The following is a 27,614-nucleotide window of genomic DNA, read 5'->3' as shown; positions in this document are numbered from 1 at the left end:
CTAGAATAAACCTAGAAATAGAAGAACATAGAACATAACCCAAAACACCCAAAACAAACACCCCCTGCCACGCCCTGACCAAACTACAATAACAAATAACCCCTTTTACTGATCAGGACGTGACATAAATACTATAGTAAGAGACTCTTAAGTGCCAAATTAGGTATCACGGTGGACCGTAACAGGGTTGAGGTTGTCATCTGAAATCAGCCATGAATCCCCTCGTGACAAGCTTGCTGTGTGCAACAGGGAATGGCAATTGAATGCAAGCTTCACAAAAATGTGTTTATTGTTGAACATTTCTAGCCTCTCTATCTAAGGGTAACAGGCGGGGGGACGTGTTATGCTCGACCCATTCCGTTTTCCACCACAAAACACCACAAAATGACCAAAAAGAGTAGAACCAGCTCACCGGCTTTTACACAAAGATTTGACTATTAGATGTTCAATGTTTGCTTTGAAAAACAGATTCATCATATTAAAACATTCAGTTCAAATTTTCCTTAAAATGAATCACATGAAATAAATAATGATCTTTCAACATGTATTTGTCAAAGCAACAAAACAACTAGAAATGATAAAATTATTGTGGTTAAGGGGGTTAAAATCTTCCTAGAAGTCACAGAGGGTTCACAGAGGGACATTCCTAAATGCATGAATTTTGCCACTTTAGCAAGTCTTTATTTATATTAGAGATCAGAGCATTTAATTTAATATAACAGGCTTTTAAAAAGCAATATTGGTGCACAAGTTCTACTTAAAATGTCAAAGGGATGCTAAAGGGACTCATTTCGACTATCAAACTGAAGATAAATACACTACATGACCAAAAGTATGTGGACACCTGCTCGTCGACCATCTCATTCCAAAATCATGGGCATTAATATGGAGTTGGTCTCCCCTTTGCTGCTATAACAGCCTCCACTCTTCTGAGAAGGCTTTCCACTAGATGTTGGAACATTGCTGCGGGGATTTGAAGTTGGGAGGTTAGCCCTGGCTTGCAGTCGGCGTTCCAATTCATCCCTAAGGTGTTCGATGGGGTTGAGGTCAGGGCTCTGTGCAGGCCAGTCAAGTTCTTCCACACACATCTCGACAATCCACTTCTGTATGGACCTCGCTTTGTGCACGGGGTCATTGTCATACTGAAACAGGAAAGGGAATTCCCCAAACTGTTGCCACAGCCCGAACCATGAAAAAGAGCCCCAGACCATTTTCCTCCTCCACCAAACTTTACAGTTGGCACTATGCATTCAGGCAGGTAGTGTTCTCCTGGACTCCTCCAAATCCAGATTCGTCCGTCAGACTGACAGATGGTGACGCGTGATTCAACACTTCAGAAAACGCTTTTCCTCCAATGGCGGCAATCTTTACACCACTCCAGCCGACGCTTGGCATTGTGCATAATGATCTTAGGCTTGTGTGTGGCTGCCATGGAAACCCATTTCATGACCAGCCGACAAACAGTTATTGTGCTGACGCTGCTTCCAGATGCAGATTGGAACTCGGTAGTGAGTGTTGCAACTGAGGACAGACTATTTTTACTCACTTCAGCACTCAGCAGTCTCGTTCTGTGAACTTGTGTGGCCTACCACTTTGCGGCTGAGCCGTTGTTGCTCCTAGACGTTTCCAATTCACAATAACAGCACTTGTTGACCGGGGCAGCTCTAGCAGGGGAGAAACTTCATGAACTGACTTGTTGGAAAGGTGGCGTCCTGTGTCACATTGAAAGTCACAGAGCTCTTCAGTGAGGCCATTCTACTGCCAATGTTTGTCAAAAGAGATTGCATGGTTGTGTTCTCGATTTTATACACCTGTCAGCATTGGGTGTGGCTGAAATAGCCGAATGCATTCATTTGAACGGATGTCCACATATTTGTAAATATGTGTATGGATAGTGTAACAACACATTCGATTTAACAGTTTTATGAGCTTTAATTGACAGCCTAAATGTTTATTTTCTAGATTTTAAATATTCATTTAATATGGTTCAACCAGGGTGATAAATCAAACTAAGCAAGGCACGAGGTAACGGCCAACTCCGTCACAAGCATGAGGTGAGGAGACAGTTCAGATGTGTTTACAAGCTAAATAATATAAATAACTGGTGAACATATATATAAAGTTGTTGATGAGGATTAATGCCACTAAAATGGAACTAAATAAGGTCAGATTAGATTTAATGAAAACTATTTTATTTGTAGTGGGGCAACATGGACTCAGTCCATTACAGTATATGAGGTTCAGTAGAGGTAACATTGGGATGAATCAAACTTTTGATAATGTCATAATTATTCGAAATGACATCTTTCATTTACATAAATTCTGTGAAATTTAATTCAGAGACAAATATGACATTAAAAAGTAATGTCATGGGAGTGTGGTGCTCCTGGAAGTGGGAGGTGCTAGTGAGACACAGAAATAAACAGGTCTCTCATCCAATTCATTTCCTTTCCCAGAGTGGTCCATAATTAACTTTTGCTTGGTTAGCACTTCCAACCAGATATAAGGAGGCTGAGGGCCCAACATCCATAAGTCAGACACCTTCTTCCTCTGTGGTAAGACCTCTCCACCTCCTTAGATTTTTACATTTGTCTCATCTTTGCACTCAGCATCTGAGGCAGTAGCTAACTGCACTGTTTGAATTGACTTCTGCATTTCTCTTGTAAGATTTGACAATATGCAAACAAGTGGCATTTATTTAAAAATATGTATTTCTTTATTATGTGTTTTACTTCAAATCTGTAACTTTCATTTACAGTAAAAAGTGGTGCTCCTGCACTAGAAAGGGTGTTCTAGAATGTAACTGGGTTTTCAGGTATTTATTTGAATTCCTGAAAGGATGCTTAGTAAAGTGAGTTGCCATTAGGAAAATGAAAGTTACCAGTTGCAACTGTAATTAAATTGGACATGGCTGTAATGCCCCTTCAGGGCTAAATGATAAGGCTTTAGATATGTGTGTTTTCACAACACTCTAATGTGTCACACTTTCCACTTCATATTTTTGTCACAGGGTCCTCCAAGAAGTACACATTCATCTGTAGGAGGGGAAAAAGGTGAGACAGGGTTTAAGTCTCCACATTAAAAGTGATGAGAATATTCTGAGAGACATCGCTCACCTAACTCTGTTGACTGGGGAGGAAGCACCACAGAGTCAATCATGTTTCTTGTTTCATCTCTTTCCTAGTTATCCGTCACCATGAGTACGGACGCTGAGATGCAAATCTACGGCAAAGCTGCCATATACCTTCGTAAGTCTGAGAAGGAGAGGATGGAGGCACAAGCCGCACCCTTTGATTCAAAGAACGCCTGCTATGTGGCAGACAAGGTGGAGCTGTACCTTAAGGGTTTAGTCACTGCCAGGGCCGACGGGAAGTGTACTGTAACAGTCACGAAACCTGATGGCAGTACGGAGGTAAGCCTGATCTGAAAAGTTACTCTAATTCTCCAATCAAGTAAATATACACATTGGCATTTGTTTTCTTGTTTGTTTTCAGAATATAACCTTCAAGCACATCATTTTTATCGCTGCTATTAAAAAATTGTATGGAATGTCTTATGTTGACTAGTCAACAATCACCAGTTATGTGTCAGTGGGTGATAACAAATGAGTTGGATTAAATGTGGATATGCATTTTTTAAACGATTATGCTTGCACTTAATGAACAAAAAGCATTCTGTCATGTCCAGTTTGATCTGTGTGTAATCTCTATGTCTGACTGTTTCAGGAAGGAAAAGAGTTCAAAGATGCAGACATCTACGAGATGAACCCCCCTAAGTACGACAAGATTGAGGACATGGCCATGATGACCTACCTGAATGAAGCCTCTGTGTTGTATAACCTCAAAGAGCGTTATGCAGCATGGATGATCTATGTAAGAAACCTGCACATACAAACACACACATACATGAACATAAGAAATACACACATACAGTACTAGACATAATTAAATGGTAGAAACCAAAACATATCAATACAGTAGACCCACATCAGTATACCAAAGTACACCCACATCCTCACATAAATCCAGGTAAATGTCTATCTGACTTTACTAATCCCCTAATATAATTATTCTTTCATCCAGACCTACTCTGGGCTCTTCTGTGCCACGGTGAACCCCTACAAGTGGCTCCCAGTGTACGACGCAGAGGTTGTCAACGCCTACAGAGGGAAGAAGAGGGTGGAGGCTCCACCCCATATCTTCTCCGTCTCTGACAACGCCTTTCAGTTCATGATGATTGGTACGAGCTGTCATGGATGGATGGATGGATGGATGGATGGATGGATGGATGGATGGATGGATGGATGGATGGATGGTTAGATGTATTGTTTGGTTGGATGGATGGATGGATAGTTGTGATTGATGGATGATGGATGTCAATAAGTGCATATGGATCTCAAAGTCCATAAGTGCTAGATAGATGGATGGATGTATCAATGGAAATTAAAATATCCTTCAGAAAGGTATCTACTGTTTTCTAACAGTTTGCTGGGTATATCTGATTCACTTGATTGGAACATTTTCCTAAATTACATTTTTGATGATGCTATGAATGAAATAATGTCCCCATAATGTGTTTTGAGTATGATAAGCAATATGTTTTCTGGTTCCAGATAAGGAGAACCAGTCCATTCTGATTACGTAAGTTGTTTACTAAAATGTCACTTGAGAAAGTGTTTCTATTGTAATAAGTTGGGTCACTTGGTGTGATGAAGTAAATTACATTATGAATGGATTATGACGTTAGGCTATGTGTAGTAACGAGTCAATGAGTGGGAATATTTGTTAATTACGGTGTAATTTCAATGCTATTTCTTAGTGAAAGCAAATTTTAATCTGAAACATATAACTAAAACCCCTCTTTCTCTGTCATATAAACCAGTGGAGAATCCGGTGCAGGAAAGACTGTCAACACCAAGCGTGTCATTCAGTACTTTGCCACCATTGCAGTGTCTGGTGGCAAGAAGGAAGCAGACCCCAACAAAATGCAGGTAGGTTGTTCTTATGTTTGCCTTTTAATCACATTTCAGTATGGTTGGATGTGTAAACTTCTTTCTAGCTGTGAATCATGTTTCAAGAAATTTGTTCAAGCAATCGAGCGAAAACAAACTAACACTTTTCCAGTTTCTGAGCAACTTGTGTTTGTCTCAATCAGGGGTCTCTTGAGGATCAGATCATTGCGGCTAACCCTCTGCTGGAGTCTTACGGTAATGCCAAGACAGTGAGGAACGACAACTCGTCTCGCTTTGTAAGTATGAAGGGCATACTGTGGAAGTTACCTTATATTGGAAAAATGTATTTCAGTAGTTCCCTTTTGTTATATCAATAGATGTCCAACAAACTGTAACATTTAAAGGGGTCTATCAAAGTAAAATGTTATTTATTTGTTGACCTATTTCTAACCCCCATGCTCTACTACAGGGTAAATTCATCAGGATTCACTTCCAAGCTGGTAAACTGGCTAAAGCTGATATTGAGACCTGTGAGTTGGTTTTGATTGTTTCTCAATGATTTCCTAAATTCAAATTATTTTTTTGGGAGATTATATCATTAAATGTAATCTCATGTTCTCTCTCTCTTTCTCACTCTCCTTGTGTCACTAAAACTTTCTCTCTCTCTTTCACCCTCAGACCTGCTGGAGAAGTCCAGAGTGTCCTTCCAGCTGCCCGATGAGAGAGGCTACCACATCTTCTTCCAGTTGATGACAGGCCACAAACCTGAGATAGTTGGTACGACAAAGTAGAGGTTCAGGGGAAATTATTCCCATCCCCATCTATGGAATATATATAAAATATTCATAATCCACACTAATAATACTATTACAACGAGTACATCCAAGGTAACATGGCATCTAGACATTTGGAAGGTCTTTGGGAAAGATCTATCAAGTAATGCACCTTGATGCACTAGTCCACAAGCCTCAGTCTCCTCTTTTGATGCTATTCATTATATACTACATGTATCATTGAGTCCATCTACTGAGTAAAGGAGGGAGAGATACTGTAAAGGTAGGACAGCAGAATTCTAAGAGATTAAACTGACAAGCTGTTCTCTGTTGTCCACAGAAATGACACTCCTCACCACTAACCCCTACGACTTCCCCATGTGCAGCCAGGGACAGATCACTGTGGCCAGCATCAATGACAATGAAGAGCTGGATGCCACAGATGTGAGTCAACAAAGGGTTCACCAAACACTAGATATGGAATAGGTCGGACCACCATACATACTGAATGTACTGTGCAATTCAAAGTTGGTAGCAGCTGAGAATTCATGATTTTTTATTTACAGTATATTTACGTTTTCGTCATTTAGGAGACTCCATTATCCAGAGCGATTTAGTGAGTGCATACATTTTCATACCGGTCCCCCGTGGGATTTGAACCCTCAACCTTGGTGTAGCAGGTGTCCTGCTCTACCAACCGAGCTACACGGGACAAATGACTTGTGTTAGTTAGGCATGTGCCTCAAGCCAATCTTCATAACTTCACATTTCGCCATGTAAGGCATCCACAAGAGAGCGCAACTAAGTGCCCTGTGGAACTGTGTAAAACTCCTTTTGTGTTTCCATCACTAGTGTGTTGGCCAAGAGTCAAATATATTCATCCCATTCGATCTGGAGTGAGCCCAGAACTGTAGTGTAACTGAGCAAACTACTGTTCAGTTCATCACCGTTGTACTTCCTCTTTAATGCCAGGATGCCATTACAATCCTGGGCTTCACTAATGATGAGAAGATTGGCATCTACAAGCTGACAGGAGCTGTAGTGCACCATGGAAACTTGAAATTCAAGCAGAAGCAGCGTGAGGAGCAGGCCGAGCCAGACGGCACAGAGGGTGAGTCCCACTCATAGATATACAATATGCAGAGCATTAGTCCCATTCCCTGTCCCCAACATGGAAATAGAACACATAAGACAGACAGTGCCACTTGAAAGTCAGGCAGGAGATCATTTTTGGAGACCAAAATACCACCTTCAGATATGATTTGGCCTAACTGTTCTGTCAATGTGAAATCAGAAACAAGTGATCTAGTGTCACTGAATCTGTTGTTGTTGGTTCTCTCTCCAGTGGCTGATAAAATCGCCTACCTGCTGGGCCTGAACTCAGCTGAGATGTTGAAGGCTCTGTGCTACCCCAGAGTGAAGGTCGGCAACGAGTATGTGACCAAGGGACAGACTGTGGCTCAGGTAAGTCAGCCAAACACAGAATCTACCATTTTCTGAGAACAGGAATTTTCGTGGGGATGAGTGGTATGCTTTTTTTTAATAGTAATGTTGTTTTTCCCAAGCTCGTATCACCTTATCACTAGACATGGTCAATATCTCATGTAGTAATTAGAGGTATTATCATTGCAGGTTAATAACTCAGTCTCGGCTCTGGCCAAGTCCATCTATGAGAGGATGTTCTTGTGGATGGTCATCCGTATCAATGAGATGTTGGACACCAAGAATCCAAGGCAGTTCTATATCGGTGTGCTCGACATTGCCGGGTTTGAGATCTTTGATGTGAGTATGAGACCAGAACAAGACACTTAGTTGTGATTGAGATGGATTACAGTCTTGTATGATGAAATGATCCCTTTTAAAACTCCATCAACAGTACAACAGCATGGAGCAGCTGTGCATCAACTTCACCAATGAGAAACTGCAACAGTTTTTCAACCACACCATGTTCGTCCTGGAGCAAGAGGAGTACAAGAAGGAGGGAATCGTCTGGGCCTTCATTGACTTCGGCATGGACTTGGCTGCCTGCATTGAGCTTATTGAGAAGGTATAATGGACCTCAACAGCAAAGCTCTTAGGGACCATTATTATCACTGTGGTACAATGCATCTGACTGTTGAGAACTCAATGTTTCCTGTTATGTGCCCCTAAACGAATATAATCCTATATTGTTTACTAAAGATGTGATGTTATATATACTATACCTCTCTTTTCATAAAGCCATTGGGCATCTTCTCCATCCTTGAAGAGGAGTGCATGTTCCCCAAGTCTTCAGACACTACCTTCAAGGACAAGCTGTACGCCCAGCATCTTGGCAAAACAAAGTCGTTTGAGAAGCCCAAGCCTGCCAAAGGCAAGCAAGAGGCCCACTTCTCCCTGGTGCATTACGCCGGTACTGTGGACTACAACATCACAGGGTGGCTGGAGAAGAACAAGGATCCCCTGAACGACTCAGTTTGTCAACTGTATGGGAAGTCCGGAGTCAAAATTTTGGCTGCCCTGTATCCCCCTCCCCCTCCTGAGGGTAAGACCAGCATCATGTCACAATATTTAACTAAATAATAGTTACAACTCAGACCCAAATGTTCTTTAAAGTCTTTCAATGTATACCAATTTCTCAGGGTGTTTTCACCAGGTTAATTTATTCATACACTTGGTTAATTCAAATCATTCAATAGGTGTTATATTACACAATGACATTGGCAGCATTTGCCTCTAGATAAGTGTGAAGTTAACCAGAGATTCTCTGGTTTATAATTAGTTTGCTTGCTGAAGACAAGACCACTCTAGATTTCTTACATACTCTTCTTATTATTCTATTTATTCCACCCACTCTAGGAAATTTACTTTTCTAGATATCTTTAACTTTTCCCCATTTTAACAGATAAAGCCAAGAAAGGAGGCAAGAAGAAGGGTGGTTCCATGCAGACTGTGTCCTCCCAGTTCAGGGTGAGCTTTTGAAAAGTGTATATTCAGTCCTTCAAAAGGTGCAATTATCATAAACTACAGTATGTCTGAGAAAATGGTTTGTAACCCTCCTACAGGAGAACTTACATAAGCTGATGACCAACTTGAGGAGCACTCATCCTCACTTTGTGCGCTGCCTGATCCCCAACGAGTCAAAGACTCCAGGTACAAGAAATATTGGGTTAAATATGTAATCTTATCAGTACAGTATCAGTAACCTCAACCATTCCAATCTTTAACCTGTTTATGAGTATTAAAAGAGACTTGGTTTGTTTTACCAGGTCTGATGGAGAACTTCCTGGTTATCCACCAGCTCAGGTGTAATGGTGTACTGGAGGGTATCAGGATCTGCAGAAAGGGCTTCCCCAGCAGAATCCTCTATGCTGACTTCAAACAGAGGTACACACACACACACACACACACACACACACACACACACACACACACACACACACACACACACACACACACACACACACACACACACACACACACACACACACACACACACACACACACACACACACCACACAGACAGAAATGATTGGCACTCTTGATAAAGATGAGCAGAAAAGACTATCAAATAAATAACACTGATACTGAGCTATATTGTATGGTCTAACATTTGTAACAATTCTATTATTTTATACTAATACAAATGCTCAGAGAAAAAGATTTTGTTTAACAATTCATATTTTATTTCAAGATAGGGCTCATAATTATTGACACCCCTGTTTTCAATAGGAGGATAATGGCACTGAGTCTTTCTCTAGAATGTTGTATGAGATTGAAGATCACATTGGGAGGGATCTTGGACCATTCCTCCTTACAGAATCCTTCCAGATCCTTGATATACATCGTCTGACTGCCCTCTTCAATTCAAACAACAGGTTTTCAATGGGGTTCAAGTCTGGAGACTGAGATGGCCATAGTGAAATGTTGATTATGTGGTTGATTAACCATTTCCTTGTGGATTTTGATGTGTGCTTGGGGTTATTGTCTTGCTGAAATACCCACCAGTGGCCACGTTTCAGCCTGCTGGGTGAGGGTAGCAGGATTTTGGCTAAAATGTCATGGTACTGGGTAAAGTTCATGATGCCGTTGACCTTAACGAGGGCCCCCGGATCATTTGACGTAAAGTAGCCCCATAACATCAAAGATCCTCCACCATATTTTACAGTAGGTGTGGGGTTATTTTCCTCATATACATATTTTACAGTAGGTATGGGGTTATATCCTCATATACATATTTTACAGTAGGTATGGGGTTATATCCTCATATACATATTTTACAGTAGGTGTGGGATTATTTTCCTGATATTCATATTTTTTTCGAAGCCAAAAAGCATCTTGACCATACAATATAGCTCAGAATTTGGATTATTCATTTTATACAGTCTATTTTGCTCATCTTTATCAAGGGTACCAATCATTTTGGACCTCACTGTATAACCAACCAACCAATTACAACTTGGCATATTTTAAAACTGTCCCCTCATTCAGGTACAAAGTACTGAATGCCAGTGTCATCCCTGAGGGCCAGTTCATGGACAACAAGAAGGCTTCTGAGAAGCTGCTTGGATCCATTGATGTGAATCACGAGGATTACAAGTTTGGACACACCAAGGTCAGTCAAATACCCCCAGTAAAAGCTGACAACAAAACACAACTTGAATGATAATTTAAACCTGTACCATATAAAATCTCTCCAGGTGATCTATCCATCCTTTTGTTCTTTCTTCTTCATTTCACTAATGGAAAAGCTGGAAAAACATTGTAGTGTTTTTCTTAAAAGTCATTCATCACAAGTATAGAAGAGAAACTAAACTCATTATTATGTGCATTGTGTTAGAGTGGTATGGCTGCAGTTATCTGTATACGTGTACATTATTAATCTACAACTGTACAATAACTAACAACTTAGAAACAACCTATCCCATGGTTTGTTTGTAACCATTGCAAAGTTAATGTTGTTTAAATCAATCAAGTGGTGTTGTTCCCCTCTTTTGATTCAACCTTTTCTATCTGTCACCATCTGTGGTTCCATTGACCATGTTAACCTGTTCTCAGGTGTTCTTCAAAGCCGGTCTGCTGGGTGTCCTGGAGGAGATGAGAGATGAGAAGCTGGCCTCTCTGGTCGGCATGCTCCAGGCTCTCAGCCGTGGATTCCTCATGAGGAGAGAGTTCACCAAGATGATGGAGAGGAGGTGAGGAATAGTAGACATCTGGGCAAAGCTTTCTGTCAACCACCTGTATCTAATGCATTATGATTACATACTGTATATGCTGTGAGTTGTTCAGAATGAGAAAGTACATCTTATAATGGTCTACTAAAGCTTTTGGGTTAATTAATGTATAAGTCCAGAAATGGATGTAGCAACTAAGGATTCTAGCTTTATAGCTGCAGTTTGGGATTTGGCTGTTCAACTGTCATTTAAATTTGTGGTATTTACCCATTCATTCTTAAAGAATATAAAATGTCTCATGAGCTTAGCATGACTGTCAGTCCTTGCATCTAGACCGCTGTCTATGAATTTAAGAGGGGTTACATTTCCCTAGCCCCATTCCTCATCTGAATACAAAAAGTGGTGGGGGTTCCAGTGTGTTATTCTTCAACTCCTGGAAACATCCCACTGGTCATTACCAACTCATTTCAACACAAAAATGATATGTAATGACGTTGAATCAACGTGGATTTGAAAAAAGTTATCAACGTAAGGGAATTTCATTTTTTTTTCACTCAACTTTTAACCATAATCCAATAACATGGTGACTAATTTTGATTATGTCGCGTTGAATTGAAGTTAGCCAATTCAACCAAATGTAAATCAAAACTAAACGCTGAACTGACGTCTGTGCCTAGTGGGATGTAACTCACCAAGCCACTCTGTCCTTTCTGTCGACCAGAGAGTCCATCTTCGCCATCCAGTACAACATCCGCTCATTCATGAATGTGAAAACCTGGCCATGGATGAAGTTGTACTTCAAGATCAAGCCCCTGCTGCAGAGCGCTGAGACTGAGAAGGAGCTGGCCAACATGAAGGAGAACTATGAGAAGATGAAGACAGACCTGGCCAAGGCTCTGTCCACGAAGAAGCATATGGAGGAGAAGTTGGTGTCCCTGACGCAGGAGAAGAACGACCTGGCACTCCAAGTCGCATCTGTGAGTCAGCAACTACCCTCGTATGGGCACATTTAAATACACATGAATACACACACACACATGCACACACATATGAACACACTGTAAAGTATGTGGCTACCTCACACATTTTTATTGCCCATGTTATATATTGTATATATTTCATGAATTTCTATTGATTTGCTCTGACCTCTTTGAGTAAAATGTATATTTTGATACACAAAGTCAGGCCTCTGTTTTGTTTACTCCTGTTCTGAAACCAGGAAGGAGAGAGTCTGAACGATGCTGAGGAAAGGTGCGAGGGGCTCATCAAGAGCAAGATCCAGCAGGAGGCCAAGCTCAAAGAGACGACCGAGAGGCTGGAGGATGAGGAGGAGATCAATGCTGAGTTGACTGCCAAGAAGAGGAAGCTGGAGGATGAGTGCTCTGAGCTGAAGAAGGACATTGATGACCTGGAGCTCACCCTGGCCAAAGTGGAGAAGGAGAAGCACGCCACTGAAAACAAGGTCTTGTGTCTTACCATAGACAGTCTAACCAAACAATAATCAACTCAAAACATAGCTTAACAGAAATGGAATTCAAGTTGTATTGTGGGTGCAGGAAAAATTAAGACACAATAGTAGAATTTCACCTGCGGGGAACTCCCAACATTCATTGCATGTTCTGCTCCCCCTCATTTATGATTTCCATTCAGTACACTGGCATGGTGAACACTGACATCTAGTGTTGAATCTTTAGTACAGTAATTGTTGATTTCATTTTTTATCGAAATGAAATGAATGCAATATATAACAAACTAAATCTCCCCTTTATGGTGAAGTATAATTATGTTGTGACCATTTACAGGTTAAAAACCTGACAGAGGAGATGGCGTCTATGGATGAGAGTGTTGCCAAGCTGACCAAGGAGAAGAAAGCCCTCCAAGAGGCCCACCAGCAGACACTGGATGACCTGCAGGCAGAGGAGGACAAAGTCAACACTCTGACCAAGGCCAAGACCAAGCTGGAACAGCAAGTGGACGACGTGAGTGGAGTTTGACATTTTGGCCATGATAGCATGTAAGATGATATTATCTTCAGTTGTTTAGATTTTAACAATATATGTGTTTTTATCTTCTAGCTTGAGGGTTCTCTGGAGCAAGAGAAGAAGCTTCGTATGGACCTTGAGAGATCCAAGAGAAAGCTTGAGGGAGATCTGAAACTGGCCCAGGAGTCCATAATGGACCTGGAGAATGACAAGCAGCAAGCTGATGAGAAAATCAAGAAGTAAACACAAACAAATGACTACAGTATTACCTGCCATAATGGTTGTTCTTGACTAATTTTTGTAATTATGAATTAGCACTTGAATGGTATTCTTAAAAGCAAAGTGAATGGTATAATACTCTCCCTTTACCCTATCAAACAAAAACAAACTCTGCAATCGACATACTTTTGATTCTTAGGAAGGAGTTTGAGACCACCCAACTCCTCAGCAAGGTTGAGGATGAGCAGTCTCTGGGAGCTCAGCTGCAGAAGAAGATCAAGGAACTCCAGGTACAGTACAGGATATAAACTCCAGTAAAGAAAAGCACAGACTTGAATAATTTCCTGAAAAACATTATTTTGGTAGCACACATTTTTCCCAGTGGCTTCTGATGGCTGAGTAGGTTGGACGATGGTGCTTCTTGGTGGTGATTCTAAACATTGTAAAGATGGTGCTTCTTACCATTGTGATTTTGGTTCCTGCATGGGACAATGTCTACTGAATATATAAGTGTAACTGGCTTTGTATTAAACACATTTATGCTAAATATACAAACTATTATAATTTTGTGAGGTTCAATTGTTTCAACTGTATTGTAGTGTTCATCCCCCCTGCTCCTGCCCCCTGGTCTAGGCCCGTATTGAGGAGCTGGAGGAGGAAATTGAGGCTGAGCGTGCTGCCAGGGCTAAGGTTGAGAAGCAGAGGGCTGATCTCTCCAGGGAACTTGAGGAGATCAGCGAGAGGCTGGAGGAGGCCGGAGGCGCCACTGCTGCTCAGATTGACATGAACAAGAAGCGTGAGGCTGAGTTCCAGAAGCTGCGTCGTGATCTTGAAGAGTCCACCCTGCAGCATGAGGCCACAGCCGCCGCTCTGCGCAAGAAGCAGGCCGACAGTGTGGCTGAGCTCGGGGAGCAGATCGACAACCTGCAGCGCGTCAAGCAGAAGCTGGAGAAGGAGAAGAGTGAGTACAAGATGGAGATTGATGACCTCTCTAGCAACATGGAGGCCGTCGCCAAGGCTAAGGTGAGTAGTGATGTTTTGGTTAAGCTGTGTTGAGGAGGGACAACTACATTACCATTCAAGTGAACTGAAGTTGACAGGAGTCACATATATAAAGTAATGAAGGTACATGTTCACTAACAGGGCAATCTGGAGAAGATATGCCGTACTCTTGAGGACCAGCTGAGTGAGCTCAAGACTAAGAATGATGAGAATGTTCGCCAGGTCAACGACATCAGCGGACAGAGGGCCAGACTCCTGACAGAAAATGGTACCATTAGCAATGAACAACAAGCCAATGCTTTCCTTCAGTAGTACACAACATGTATTAAGGGCTAAATCCACATAGTTTCCACTATACTATTCACCACCTAAAATTGCCCTACGATTCCTCAACATATGTTTTCAATCTTAGAGAACAGAAACCTTATTAACAAGATATTCCCCTGTCCCTGCAGGTGAGTTTGGTCGCCAGCTGGAGGAGAAGGAAGCCCTGGTGTCTCAGCTGACCAGAGGCAAACAGGCCTTCACCCAGCAGGTGGAGGAGCTGAAGAGGGCAGTTGAGGAGGAGGTCAAGGTAAGGGACTCAAAATGGACTCCATGTCCACAGAGTTTAGAGCAATATCTTTATATAGACGGTGACTACGCCATCCTCTGAGACTCCTACTGTCTCTCCACCCTCAGAGACTGCTACTGTCTCTCCACCCTCAGAGACTGCTACCATAATTTGTTGTATTATCTCTCTCATCTCTCTTTGTCTTTCTTTCTTTCTCACAGGCTAAAAATGCACTGGCCCACGGTGTCCAGTCTGCCCGCCATGACTGTGACCTCCTGAGGGAGCAGTTTGAGGAGGAGCAGGAGGCCAAGGCAGAGCTGCAACGCGGCATGTCCAAGGCCAACAGTGAGGTGGCTCAGTGGAGGACTAAGTATGAAACTGATGCTATCCAGCGCACAGAGGAGCTGGAGGAGGCCAAGTGAGTCGCACGGAACAGCAAAAACTAAAATATGGTGTGGATGGTGAGAGTGGTAGGGGGTTCTGAGAAAATGTTACATCAATATGTATTGTTTGTCAAAATGTAAAAAAATTACACCATAAAACCACCGTCTGTTGTCCAACAGGAAGAAGCTGGCCCAGCGTCTGCAGGATGCCGAGGAGACCATTGAGGCGACCAACTCCAAGTGCGCCTCCCTGGAGAAGACCAAGCAGAGGCTGCAGGGAGAGGTGGAGGACCTCATGATTGATGTTGAGAGAGCCAACGCATTGGCCGCCAACCTCGACAAGAAGCAGAGGAACTTTGACAAGGTGAAAATTAATAAACCTATATTTGTTATCAATTGTATAATTGTTGCATATTTATAATTCAAAACTCTTCATCAATGACTTCTGATGAAAATTCCATTGATTCTCCTAGGTTCTGGCAGAGTGGAAGCAGAAGTATGAGGAGGGCCAGGCAGAGCTGGAAGGAGCTCAGAAGGAGGCTCGCTCTATGAGCACTGAACTCTTCAAGATGAAGAACTCCTATGAGGAGGCTCTGGATCATCTGGAGACTCTGAAGAGAGAGAACAAGAACCTGCAACGTGAGCATTTGACAGCATTTCTATTTGGCTCATGTTTGACTAGTGTTTTGAAAATGGAGGGAACTGCAATCATCAAAATTACTATTACACCATTTCAGAAATGTCATGTTCAGCATAATTTTTATATATTGTTTTACTTGTAGACAGTATTCCTTTGAATATTCCAAATAAGTGGTAGGCAATTATATTTGCAAGATGCTATGAGGTAATGTTAGTTAATGAACTATTAACTTCTCTGGGCTAGGTGGGACGTGACCGTCCCACACTATTCAACAGCCAGTGAAATAGCATGGCAGGAAATACAAAACAGAAAAAATCTCATAATTTCATTTTCTTAAACAATCAACTATTTTACACCATTTTAAAGATAAACTTCTTGCTAATCTAACCACATTGTCCGATTTCAAAAAGTCTTTACGGCGAAAGCATAAAATTAGATTATGTTATGACATAAACTTCACAAGAAAATCCACACAGCCATTTTCCAAGCAAGGACATGCATCACAAAAACCAAAAGTACAGCTAAAATATTCACTAACCTTTGATGATCTTCATCAGATGGCACTCATAGGACTTCATGTTATACAATACATGTATGTTTTGCTCGATAAAGTTCATATTTATATCCAAAAACATCATTTTACATTGGCGCGTGATGTTCAGAAAATGTATTCCCACCAAAACTACCGGTGAATGTGCACATCAATTTACAAAAATACTCATCATAAACGTTGATAAAATTTACAACAGTTATTGAAAGAATTATAGATACACTTCTCCTTGACGCAACCGCTTTGTCAGATTTCAAATGAACTTAACGGAGAAAGCACATTGTTCAATATTCTGAGTACATAGCTCAGCCATCGAAGCAAGCTATACAGCTACCCACCAAGTTCTGGCATCAACAAAACTCTGAATTAGTATTATAAATATTCTCTTACCTTTGCAGATCTTCATCAGAATGCACTCCGAGGACTCCTTCTTCCACAAGAAATGTTCGTTTTGTTCGAAAAACTCCATATTTATGTCCAAGTACCTCCGTTTTGTTCGTGCTTTCAGATCACTATCCAAAGGCATAACGAGCGAGGGCAGTACCAGAGACGAAAAGTCAAAATGTTTCATTACCGGTCGTAGAAACATGTCAAATGTTGTTTACAATCAATCCTTAGGGTATTTTTAACATAAAACGGCGATAATATTCCAACCGGACAATAGCGTATTCATTCCAGGAGAAAAAGAAGGAACGGGCGATCCCGAGATCACCCATCACCAAGCCCTTTGTCCATAGGCAGTCCACTCATTTACTGAGCTACTATTCTCTGCCCAGTAACATGAAAAGGATGAAAAAACTTTCTAAAGGCTGTTGACAGCCAATGGAAGCCTTAGTGAGTGCAACGTGACCCCACAGACACTGTAGTTTCGATAGGGATTCAAAAGAAGAACCACAATTCTCAGATTTCCACACTTCCTGGTTGGATTTTTCTCAGGTTTTTGCCTGCCATATGAGTTCTGTTATACTCACAGACATTCAAACAGTTTTAGAAACTTCAGAGTGTTTTCTATCCAAATCTACTAATAATATGCAAATATTTGTCTCTGGGCCCGAGTATAAGGCAGTTTACTCTGGGCACACTTTTCATCCGAAATCGAAAATACTGCTCCCTATACCCTAAAAAGTTAATATGATTCAATGTCAAATTCAGCGCACTAGCATATCCACTGAAAATCTCCCAAGTCTAAACTTCTTGTGTGTGTGTGTCTGTGCAGAGGAGATCTCTGACCTGACTGAGCAGATCGGAGAGACTGGCAAGAGCATCCATGAGCTGGAAAAGGCCAAGAAGACCATGGAGACGGAGAAGTCTGAGATCCAGACCGCTCTGGAGGAGGCTGAGGTACAAATGACAGCTGTTTGATGGGGAAAGCAGTGTTACACTAGCCAATGCCAGCTACAGTTATTGTAGTCATATATATTTAATTCCTACATCTAAATATATTGAACACAATTGGCCTGACTGATTCTGTTTGTCCAGGGAACACTGGAGCACGAGGAATCCAAGATTCTGCGTGTGCAGCTGGAGCTGAACCAGATCAAGGGTGAGGTGGACAGGAAGATCGCTGAGAAGGATGAGGAGATGGAGCAGATCAAGAGGAACAGCCAGAGGGTGGTTGACTCCATGCAGAGCACCCTGGACTCTGAGGTCAGGAGCAGGAATGATGCCCTGAGGGTGAAGAAGAAGATGGAGGGAGATCTGAACGAGATGGAGATTCAGCTGAGCCACTCCAACAGGCAGGCCGCTGAGGCCCAGAAACAGCTGAGGAACGTCCAGGGACAGCTCAAGGTAAAGGGACTGGGACATCAGGCTCAAACACCTGAACATGGAGAGGGATTTGTTTGTGAATCTGTAGAAAATAATAGAACAGAGGAATTGAATAGAGTGTACAATGCACTGTAGAAATGTAAATTCTTCCCAATGAACATTTATATCACCCATCCTATCACCCCTATTTCCACAAGTCCTAATGAACGTATGTCCTTGTGAACCCCAGGATGCCCAATTGCACCTTGATGATGCCGTCCGTGTCGCAGAGGACATGAAGGAGCAGGCAGCCATGGTGGAGCGTAGAAACGGTCTGATGGTGGCTGAAATTGAGGAGCTGAGAGTTGCTCTGGAGCAGACAGAGAGAGGCCGCAAAGTGGCTGAGACTGAGCTGGTAGACGCCAGCGAGCGTGTTGGACTGCTGCACTCCCAGGTATGGGTCAAAAGCCATTTCCAACCAAGCATACTGTTTAAACACACCTTGAATTCAACAATGCTTGCATTGAGAGTTTAATAATTTCAGCCTTTTAAATTATCTTTAGAGCTAAACAAATCGTCTTGTTTCCTCCTTCAGAACACCAGCCTTCTGAACACCAAGAAGAAGCTGGAGACTGACCTGGTGCAGGTGCAGGGAGAGGTGGATGACATCGTCCAGGAGGCCAGGAATGCAGAGGAGAAGGCCAAGAAGGCTATCACTGACGTGAGTCCTTGAATTACATCATCTTGATTTGTCCCTAAAGGCCAATGGTACCTGGGCTGGTTACGAACAACAAAGATCTCAGAGGAACGTTATGATGAATTAAACAAACTACATTTCCAGGCGGCAATGATGGCTGAGGAGCTGAAGAAGGAGCAGGACACCAGCTCTCACCTAGAGAGGATGAAGAAGAACCTGGAGATCACAGTCAAGGACCTGCAGCACCGCTTGGATGAGGCTGAGAATCTGGCCATGAAGGGAGGCAAGAAACAACTCCAGAAACTGGAATCCAGGGTGAGTTATCAGCAGGGTGGATTTGGGGTTGGATTAAAAGACAGTTTGCTGGAAATGTATTTGATCATGTAAAATACACAGGAGCATTATGTAATTACTTTTTCTCTCATTAACCCACCTAAATCAGGAGTTCCCGAATGTCTTTGCATCAGGGACCTCTTCATAATATCAGAACACAAATCTTACATTAGAGTGCGATATAAATAGCATCCACACAGTTTTACTATGACTTCAGCAGTGAATGGTCGGACTAATCAAGTCTTGGCCCCTGGTAAATAACATTTGAAAGTCCCCTCTCTTGGCATCAGAGGGAATATTTTCCAGTTCAAGCGTCCCACCCTAGTCAACAGCCAGTGGAATCGCGTGGCGCGAAATACAAAGACCTCAAAAATGCTATAACTTCAATTTCTCAAACATATTACTATTTTACACCATTTTAAAGACAAGACTCTCCTTAATCTAACCACATTGTCCGATTTCAAAAAGGCTTTACAGCAAAAGCAAAACATTAGATTATGTCAGGAGAGTACCCTGCCAAAAATAATCACACAGCCATTTTCAAAGCAAGCATATATGTCACAAAAACAAAAACCACAGCTAAATGCAGCACTAACCTTTGATGATCTTCATCAGATGACACTCCTAGGACATTATGTTATACAATACATGCATGTTTTGTTCAATCAATTTCATATTTATATCAAAAAACAGCTTTTTACATTAGCATGTGATGTTCAGAACTAGCATACCCACCGAAAACTTCCGGTGAATTTACTAAATTACTCATGATAAACGTTCACAAAATACATAACAATTATTTTAAGAATTATAGATACAGACCTCCTTTATGCAATCGCAGTGTCAGATTTTAAAATAGCTTTTCGGTGAAAGCACATTTTGCAATATTCTGAGTACATAGCTCGGCCATCACGGCTAGCTAATTTGACACCCACCAAGTTTGAGACTCACTAAACTCAGAATTACTATTAGAAAAATTGGATTACCTTTGCTGTTCTTCGTCAGAATGCACTCCCAGGACTTCTACTTCAACAACAAATGTTGTTTCGATTCCAAATAATCCATAGTTATATTCAAATAACTCCGTTTTGTTCGTGCATTCAGGTCACTATCTGAAGGGTGACGCGCGAGCGCATTTCGTGACAAGAAATTTCCAAATATTCCATTACCGTGCTTAGAAGCATCTCAAACGCTGTTTAAAATCAATTTTTATGCTATTTTTCTCGTAAAATAGCGATAATATTCCAACCGGGCAACGTTGTATTCATTCAAAGGCTGTAAGAAAAAAATTGAGAATTCTCGTGAACGCACATCTCAGTCTCACTGTCCCCAGGCTAACCACTCACAAACAGAGCTGTTGTACTTTGCCCAGAGACAGCAGACACCACATTCCACTTTCTGGTGGCTTTAGAGAGCCAATGGGAGCCTTAGAAAGTGTCACGTATTTTCGATAGAGATGCAACAGAAGGACAACAAATTGTCAGACAGGGCACTTCCTGTATGGAATCTTCTCAGGTTTTGGCCTGCCATATGAGTTCTGTTATACTCACAGACACCATTCAAACAGTTTTAGAAACTTTAGAGTGTTTTCTATCCAAATCTACTAATCAAATGCATATTCTCGTTTCTGGGCAAGAGTAGTAACCAGTTTAAATCGGGTAAAAAAAAATATCCGGACGTGCAAATACTGCCCCCTAGCCCCAACAGGTTAAAGCTTAAATTACAGTGCAATTATGTTCAAAACAAAAACATTGGGAATATGTTACACTTATGTTATGGAGTTGAGAACAATTGGAGCCAAGATATAAAAATGTATTTATCTAGTTGTTTCATTTAGGCTTGTACAATTCTTCTAAACTGCTGTCACGCCCTGACCATAGAGAGCCCTTGGTTCTCTATGGTGTTTAGGTCAGAGCGTGAGTAGGGGGGTGTTCTAGTCATTCTATTTCTATGTTGGTGACTTGTTTGGTTCCCAGTTAGAGGAAGCTGGTATCGTTGCCTCTAATTGGGGATCATATTTAGGAAGCCCTTTCTCCCACCTGCTTTGTGAGATATTGTTTTGTGTCTGTGCATGTAGCAACACTGTGGTCACTGTTTCGTTGTTGGTTATTTGTTTATTGGTAGTTTCACTTTGAATAAAGATGTGGAACTCAACTCAAGCTGCGCCTTGGTCCGCTCTGTACGACGATCGTGACAACTGCAAGTTAATTAATAGATTCAATAATAATAATACAAATTCATGATACATGAACACACATTCATCCAATTCATCTAGAAGGCTAACGGCTAAATTAGCCTGTAGGCTACAGGATTTTCATAAGTTCATGAAAACGTAACATCTTAACAAACATTACTCTCTAGAATATGGTGCTTTTCCACTCGCTTACCTTAAAAATAAAGACATAAAAATGTATTTATGTCGGTGCTTCTGTCTTGCTGTGGCAAACTTCGCAATCCCCCATAACAGACGCAAACTCATAACATTAAAACAGGCGAGTGGCGGCCTCTATTGGCCATACTGGTACTGCAACATGTACTGATAAATGCATGACAAAATCGGTGAAATAAAAAAAGAGTCCTATATATTAATACTACAAGAAGAATTGAGTTTACAAATATTTACAATTGTTGGAATAGTGCGCATACCAATATCCCTGTGAGCCTCCCATGCCCTTGTTGCACATCTAAGGGTTAAGAACATAAATAGTGGATTAATAATATTACATTGTATTGTATTGGACCTTCTAATCTTGTTCCACAGATCCTTGGTAGTTTCATCTGTTGTTGCTAGCAATATTCATGAACAAATTTAAATGTTAATCCCACTTCGGGAACCACTTGGAAAAGTACATAGTGAAAGACAACAATTGTGCCTCCTTGACTGGGTAGAAGACTCTACCTCTGTTTTACAAAGATTTGTTTCACCACCTCAAACAAATGCCTAAATGTATTTGTTCCACAAAGGTGCGTGAGCTCGAGACTGAGGTGGAGGCCGAGCAGAGAAGAGGTGTAGACGCAGTAAAGGGAGTCCGCAAGTATGAGCGCAGAGTCAAGGAGCTCACTTACCAGGTAAGAGAAAGTGCATTCTTCACACACTTGACACTAACACAGAGAGGTTTGTGTATAAAATTATACTGACATTGATTATTTGATCTTCTCTCACAGACTGAGGAGGATAAGAAGAACGTTAACAGACTTCAGGACCTGGTAGATAAGCTGCAGATGAAAGTGAAGGCCTACAAGAGGCATTCTGAGGAAGCGGTGAGTCACATACTGAGTTAAATCCCCCGTAAACATTACAAAACTTAATGTCCATACAATTTAGTTTAAAGTAAGTGTTGCTACAGCACATCAGTCAACAGGGATAATTGATAGTGCAAGTAATTGCTGATGAAATTATACACATTTCTGAGTGCCTCCTATTCCTATGTGTTACCAACTTAAAGGACAGGGGGTTGAATATGAATTTGCTGGTCTAGTGATCGTGCTGGAGGCAGTTTGATCCCCGGTTCTGACATACACTTCTTCTGTTGTATCATCTGTCTACCTGTATAGATCGCTATCCTAAATCTGTCTTTTTTAATTTAAAAAAATGGACAGAATATTAATTTGCTACCTGAAGCATCAAACTTTAAATGCTGATGCTCTTCTCTCTTTTCCTCACCCAGGAGGAAGCAGCAAACCAGCACATGTCTAAGTTCAGGAAGGTTCAGCATGAGCTGGAGGAGGCTGAGGAGCGTGCTGACATCGCTGAGACTCAGGTCAACAAGCTCAGAGCCAAGACCCGTGACTCTGGAAAGGTACAGAACTGCTGCTAAACCTGTACCTGACTCATGTTCAGATATGACCACATCAACACCACCTATGATTCAGTCTTCACAGAGGTCAATACTGACCTTTTACACTTGTTCAGCTGTATTTAAGATCACCAAGCAGCACATGTCAGGAATTGCTAAAAAAGAAAGGTTAATTCTGTTGGTACTTCAAAATTGAAAATCCAAGCTGAGCACTGAGCATTAAATACTTGATATATTATTTTCTGTCCAAGTCTATCCATATAATTATCATGTTCATTATTATTACTGATCCATTATATTCTATCGAAGTCTATCCATATATTTATCATGTTCATTATTATTACTGATCCATTAAATTATTTCTTTCTTCTTACAGGGAAAAGAAGTTGCTGAATAAACGAAGACCAAAGTCTTACCATTTTCCTGTGTTGCATAAAATATGATTTTCATGGTGAAATGTTGAGCATTGATTAAAAACATGTGGATCTACATACACTTCCTTTGTGACTGTGGACTTATTACTTAGCAAACAGATTTTTCATACCATAAAATATTGTACTTTAATTAATGGAGCAATTTGGGATTCCAAAAACAACAAAGCAGACACCCCAACAAAGCGGTAACTTTTTTTGGTAAACATCTGAGGGATGAGGATGGAGAAATGTAACCACTATCAAATTCTCAGACTGAGCTATGGATGTAAGGACTGACCATCCATAACATAAACATTATGAGGTTGAACAAGCTAGTAATGGGGTTGCAACAATTTCTGCAGATAATTTTAGAAAGAGAGGGTCCAGATTTTCTAGCTCGGCTGATTTGTAGGGGTCCTGATTTTGCAGCTCTTTCAGAACATCAGCTATCTGGATTTGGGTGAAGGAGAAATGGGGGAGGCTTGGGCGAGCTGCTGTGGGGGGTACAGGGCAGTTGACCAGGGTAGGGGTAGCCAGGTGGAAAGCATGGCCAGCTGTCGAAAAATGCTTATTGAAATTCTCAATTATCGTGGATGTATCGGTGGTGACAGTGTTTCCTAGCCTCAGAGCAGTGGGCAGCTGGGAGGAGGTGCTCTTATTCTCCATGGACTTTACAGTGTCCCAGAACTGTCTTGAGTTTGTGCTACAGGATGCACATTTATTTTTGATAAAGCTAGCCTTACCTTTCCTAACTGCTTGTGTATTTTGGTTCCTAACTTCCCTGAAAAGTTGCATATCACGGGGGCTATTCGATAATGCAGTACGCCACAGGAAGTTTTTGTGCTGGTCAAGGGTAGTCAGGTCTGAAGTGAACCAAGGGCTATAGCTATTCCTGGTAAAAAAAAAAATGAATGAGGCATGGTTATTTAAGATGGTGAGGAAGGCACTTTTAAAGAATAACCAGGCATCCTCTACTGATGGGATGAGGTCAATATCCTTCTAGGATTCCCGGGCCAGGTTGATTAGAAAGGCCTGCTCGCTGAAGTGTTTTAGGGAGCGTTTGACAGTGATGAGGCGTGGTCGTTTGACCGCAGACCCATTACGGATGCAGGCAATGAGGCAGTGATCACTGAGATCTTGTTTGAAGACAGCAGAGTTGTATTTGGAGGGCAAGTTGGATAGGATGATATCTATGAGGGTGCCTGTCTTTACGGATTTGGGCTTGTACCTTGTAGGTTCATTGATCATTTGTGTGAGATTGAGGGCATCAAGCTTAGATTGTAGGATGGCCAGGGTGTTAACCTGTTAGTGACCTCTTAACCTGTCTGGGCAAGGGGGCAGTATTTTCACGGCCGGATAAAAAACGTACCCGATTTAAACTGGTTACTACTCTTTCCCAGAAACATATTATTAGTAGATTTGGATAGAAAACACTCTGAAGTATCTAAAACTGTTTGAATGGTGTCTGTGAGTATAACAGAACTCATATGGCAGGCAAAAACCTGAGAAAATTCCATGCAGGAAGTGGCCTGTCTGCGATTTTGCAGTTCTCCCTTTGCTTCTCTATCGAAACTACAGTGCCCGTGGGGTTATGTAGCACTTTCTAAGGCTTCCATTGGCTCTCTAAAGCGTTCAGAAAGCGGATTTACGCGTCTCCTGTCTCCGGGCAGAGTACAGGAGCACAGTTTGTCTGTGGACTGCCTGGTGGCTAAGAGATTGGAGATGCGCGTTCACGAGACCTCGCCATTTTTTCTCTTCCTTTTTGAATGAATACAGCATTATCCGGTTGGAATATTATTGCTATTTTACGAGAAAAATACCATAAAACATTTATTTTAAACAGCGTTTGACATGCTGTAAGTACGGTAAAGGAACATTTAGAATTCTTTTGTCTCGAAATGCGCTCGCGCATTACCCTTTAGATAGTGACCTGAACGCACGAACAAAACGGGGGTATTTGCACATAACTATGGATTATTTGGAACAAAAACAACATTTGTTGTGGAAGTAGCAGTCCTGGGAGTGCATTCTGACGAAGAACAGCAAAGGTAATCCAATTTTTCTAATAGTAATTCTGAGTTTAGGTTGCCCCGAACTTGGCGGGTGTCAAATTAGCTAGCCGTGATGGCTGAGCTATGTACTCAGAATATTACAAAATATGCTTTCGCCGAAAAGCTATTTTAAAATCTGACATAGCGATTGCATAAAGGAGTTCTGTATCTATAATTCTTAAAATAATTGTTATGTATTTTGTCAATGTTTATCATGAGTAATTTAGTAAATTCACCAAGTCCTTTGTCTTCAGACAGGCCACTGATTGACTGAGCTCCTATTTTCTGCCCAGTAACAGGAGAAGGATGAAAAAAGGCTGTTGACAGCCAATGGAAGCCTTAGGAAGTGCAACGTGACCCCACAGACACAGTAGTTTCGATAGGGATTCAAAAGAAGAACTACAATTCTCAGATTTCCCACTTCCTGGTTGGATTTTTCTCAGGTTATTGCCTGCCATATGAGTTCTGTTATACTCACAGACATCATTCAAACAGTTTTAGAAACTTCAGAGTGTTTTCTATCCAAATCTACTAATAATATGTATATCCTACCTTCTGAGTCTGAGTAGGAGGCAGTTTAATTTGGGCATGTTTTTCATCCGAACGTGAAAATACTGGCCCCTATCCTTAACAGGTTTCATGTCCCAATTTAGGTCACCTAGCAGCATGAGCTCTGAAGATAGATGGGGGCAATCAATTCACATAATATGGTGTCCCGGGCACAGCTGGGGGCAGAGGGTGGTCTATAGCAAGCGGTAACGGTGAGAGACTTGTTTCTGGAAAGGTGGATTTTTAAAAGTAGAAGCTCGAATTGTTTGGGTACAGACCTGGATAGTAAGACAGAGCTCTGCAGGCTATCTCTGTTGATGGAAAATGTTATAGTTAGGGATGGAAATTTCAGGGTTTTTGGTGGTCTTCCTAAGCCAGGATTCAGACATGGCTAGGACATCCGGGTTGGCAGAGTGTGCTAAAGCAGTGAATAAAACAAACTTGGGGAGGAGGCTTCTAATGTTAACATGCATGAAACCAAGGCTTTTACGGTTACAGAAGTCAGCAAATGAGAGCGCCTGGGGAATGGGAGTGGAGATAGGCACTGCAGGGCCTGGATTAACCTCTACATCACCAGAGGAACAGAGGAGGAGTAGGACAAGGATACGGCTAAAGGCTATAAGAACTGGTCGTCTAGTACGTTCGGAGCAGGTTTCTGGGTGTGATAGAATAGATTCAAGGCATAATGTACAGACAAAGGTATGGTAGGATGTGAATACAGTGGAGGTAAACCTAGTCATAGAGTGACTATTAGAGAGATATTGTCTCTAGAAACATCATTTAAACCAGGTGATGTCACCGCATGTGTGGGAGGTGGAACGGAAGGGTTAGCTAAGGCATATTGAGCAGGGCTAGAGGCTCTACAGTGAAATAAGATAATAATCACTAACCAGAACAGCAATGGACAAGGCATATTGACATTAGGGAGAGGCATGCGAAGCCGAGTGATCATAGGGGTCCAGTGTGTAGTTAAGCTGGCTGGAGACATGGCGATTCAGACAGCTAGCGGGCCGGGGCTAGCAAGCTAGCAGAAGGGCCTTAGAGGGACGTCGCGACGGAAGAAGTCTGTTGTAGCCTCCTCGTGTGGAGCCTCCTTGTGTGGTTCCGTCGGCAGACCAGCCGTGATGGACTAGTAGGGTTCAGTATAGTAAAGGGGCCCAGTCCAATTGGCAAAATAGGTATAGTGGCCCAAGAAATTGGCCGATGGACCAATTCAGCTAACAGTCCAATATGCTAGTTAGCTGGCTAGCTTCTGTTGGGGGATTCAAAAGTAAAGAAAAATACTTTAGAAAATAGCAGATCCATTCCGCATTGGGTGAGGCAATCCGCCTCGCAGGAGAGTATTTGAATTTTTCACAGATTATGCAAATATTAATCTGTTGTGGACACACTACGTGATAGAGCATCTGACCAAATTACTCAAGATTTTAGTTCTGGGTTTTACTGATATTATGTGCATATAAATGAGAAAATAAATGACAAATGTGACATTGTTTATCATTAGCCAGTTTGCATTTGCAAAGAAACCTTTTCAGCAGATATGCACTTCAGTAATGATTAGAGTTCTTATGATAATACAATTTCACATGATTTCTTAGGTAAATTATGGTAATAAACATTATAAACATGGTTTTACACATTATAAACACGGTTTTACACATTATAAACACAATAATACACAATATAAACACAGTAATACACATTATAAACACTGCAATATACATTATAAACACAGCAAACACATTATAAACACAGTAACATACATTACAAACACGGTAATACAAAAACAGTTATATACATTATAAACACAGTAACATACATT

General features: G+C 41.5%; 1 protein-coding gene across 1 annotated transcript; it reads left to right on the top strand.

Moving 5' to 3' along the window:
- Positions 1-2,538: 2,538 nt before the first annotated feature.
- LOC145850146 (myosin heavy chain, fast skeletal muscle) lies at positions 2,539-23,274 on the top strand. Its single transcript, XM_045690685.2, has 41 exons — positions 2,539-2,555; positions 3,011-3,053; positions 3,185-3,412; positions 3,726-3,872; positions 4,083-4,239; positions 4,613-4,640; positions 4,882-4,990; positions 5,155-5,247; positions 5,421-5,481; positions 5,630-5,728; positions 6,065-6,168; positions 6,697-6,835; positions 7,070-7,188; positions 7,357-7,506; positions 7,601-7,771; positions 7,945-8,248; positions 8,609-8,673; positions 8,769-8,856; positions 8,973-9,090; positions 10,195-10,318; positions 10,762-10,898; positions 11,599-11,854; positions 12,097-12,339; positions 12,680-12,856; positions 12,953-13,098; positions 13,278-13,368; positions 13,712-14,101; positions 14,222-14,348; positions 14,536-14,654; positions 14,855-15,051; positions 15,197-15,380; positions 15,490-15,655; positions 17,423-17,547; positions 17,686-17,994; positions 18,203-18,406; positions 18,548-18,673; positions 18,794-18,964; positions 21,947-22,051; positions 22,148-22,243; positions 22,651-22,782; positions 23,156-23,274. The coding sequence occupies exons 3-41, from the start codon at positions 3,197-3,199 to the stop codon at positions 23,174-23,176; spliced, it is 5,814 nt and encodes a 1,937-aa protein (XP_045546641.1). The 5' UTR covers positions 2,539-2,555; positions 3,011-3,053; positions 3,185-3,196; the 3' UTR covers positions 23,177-23,274.
- Positions 23,275-27,614: the final 4,340 nt, after the last annotated feature.

Source organism: Salmo salar, chromosome 12, assembly GCF_965601325.2.
Source record: "Salmo salar chromosome 12, fSalSal1, whole genome shotgun sequence".
Taxonomy (NCBI): Eukaryota; Metazoa; Chordata; class Actinopteri; order Salmoniformes; family Salmonidae; genus Salmo; species Salmo salar.
The sequence above is the reverse complement of the archived record's forward strand: the minus strand, read 5'-3'. Positions and strand labels throughout refer to the sequence as shown.

What these genes read in the sequence shown, in the direction of transcription:
- LOC145850146 (XM_045690685.2), top strand. Translation starts at nt 3,197, where the DNA reads ATGAGTACGGACGCTGAGATGCAAATCTACGGCAAAGCTGCCATATAC. An exon ending in CTTTCAGTTCATGATGATTG is followed by an intron (nt 4,240 to 4,612) that starts GTACGAGCTGTC and finishes TTCTGGTTCCAG; the next exon opens with ATAAGGAGAACCAGTCCATT. An exon ending in CCAAGAAGGCTATCACTGAC is followed by an intron (nt 18,674 to 18,793) that starts GTGAGTCCTTGA and finishes CTACATTTCCAG; the next exon opens with GCGGCAATGATGGCTGAGGA.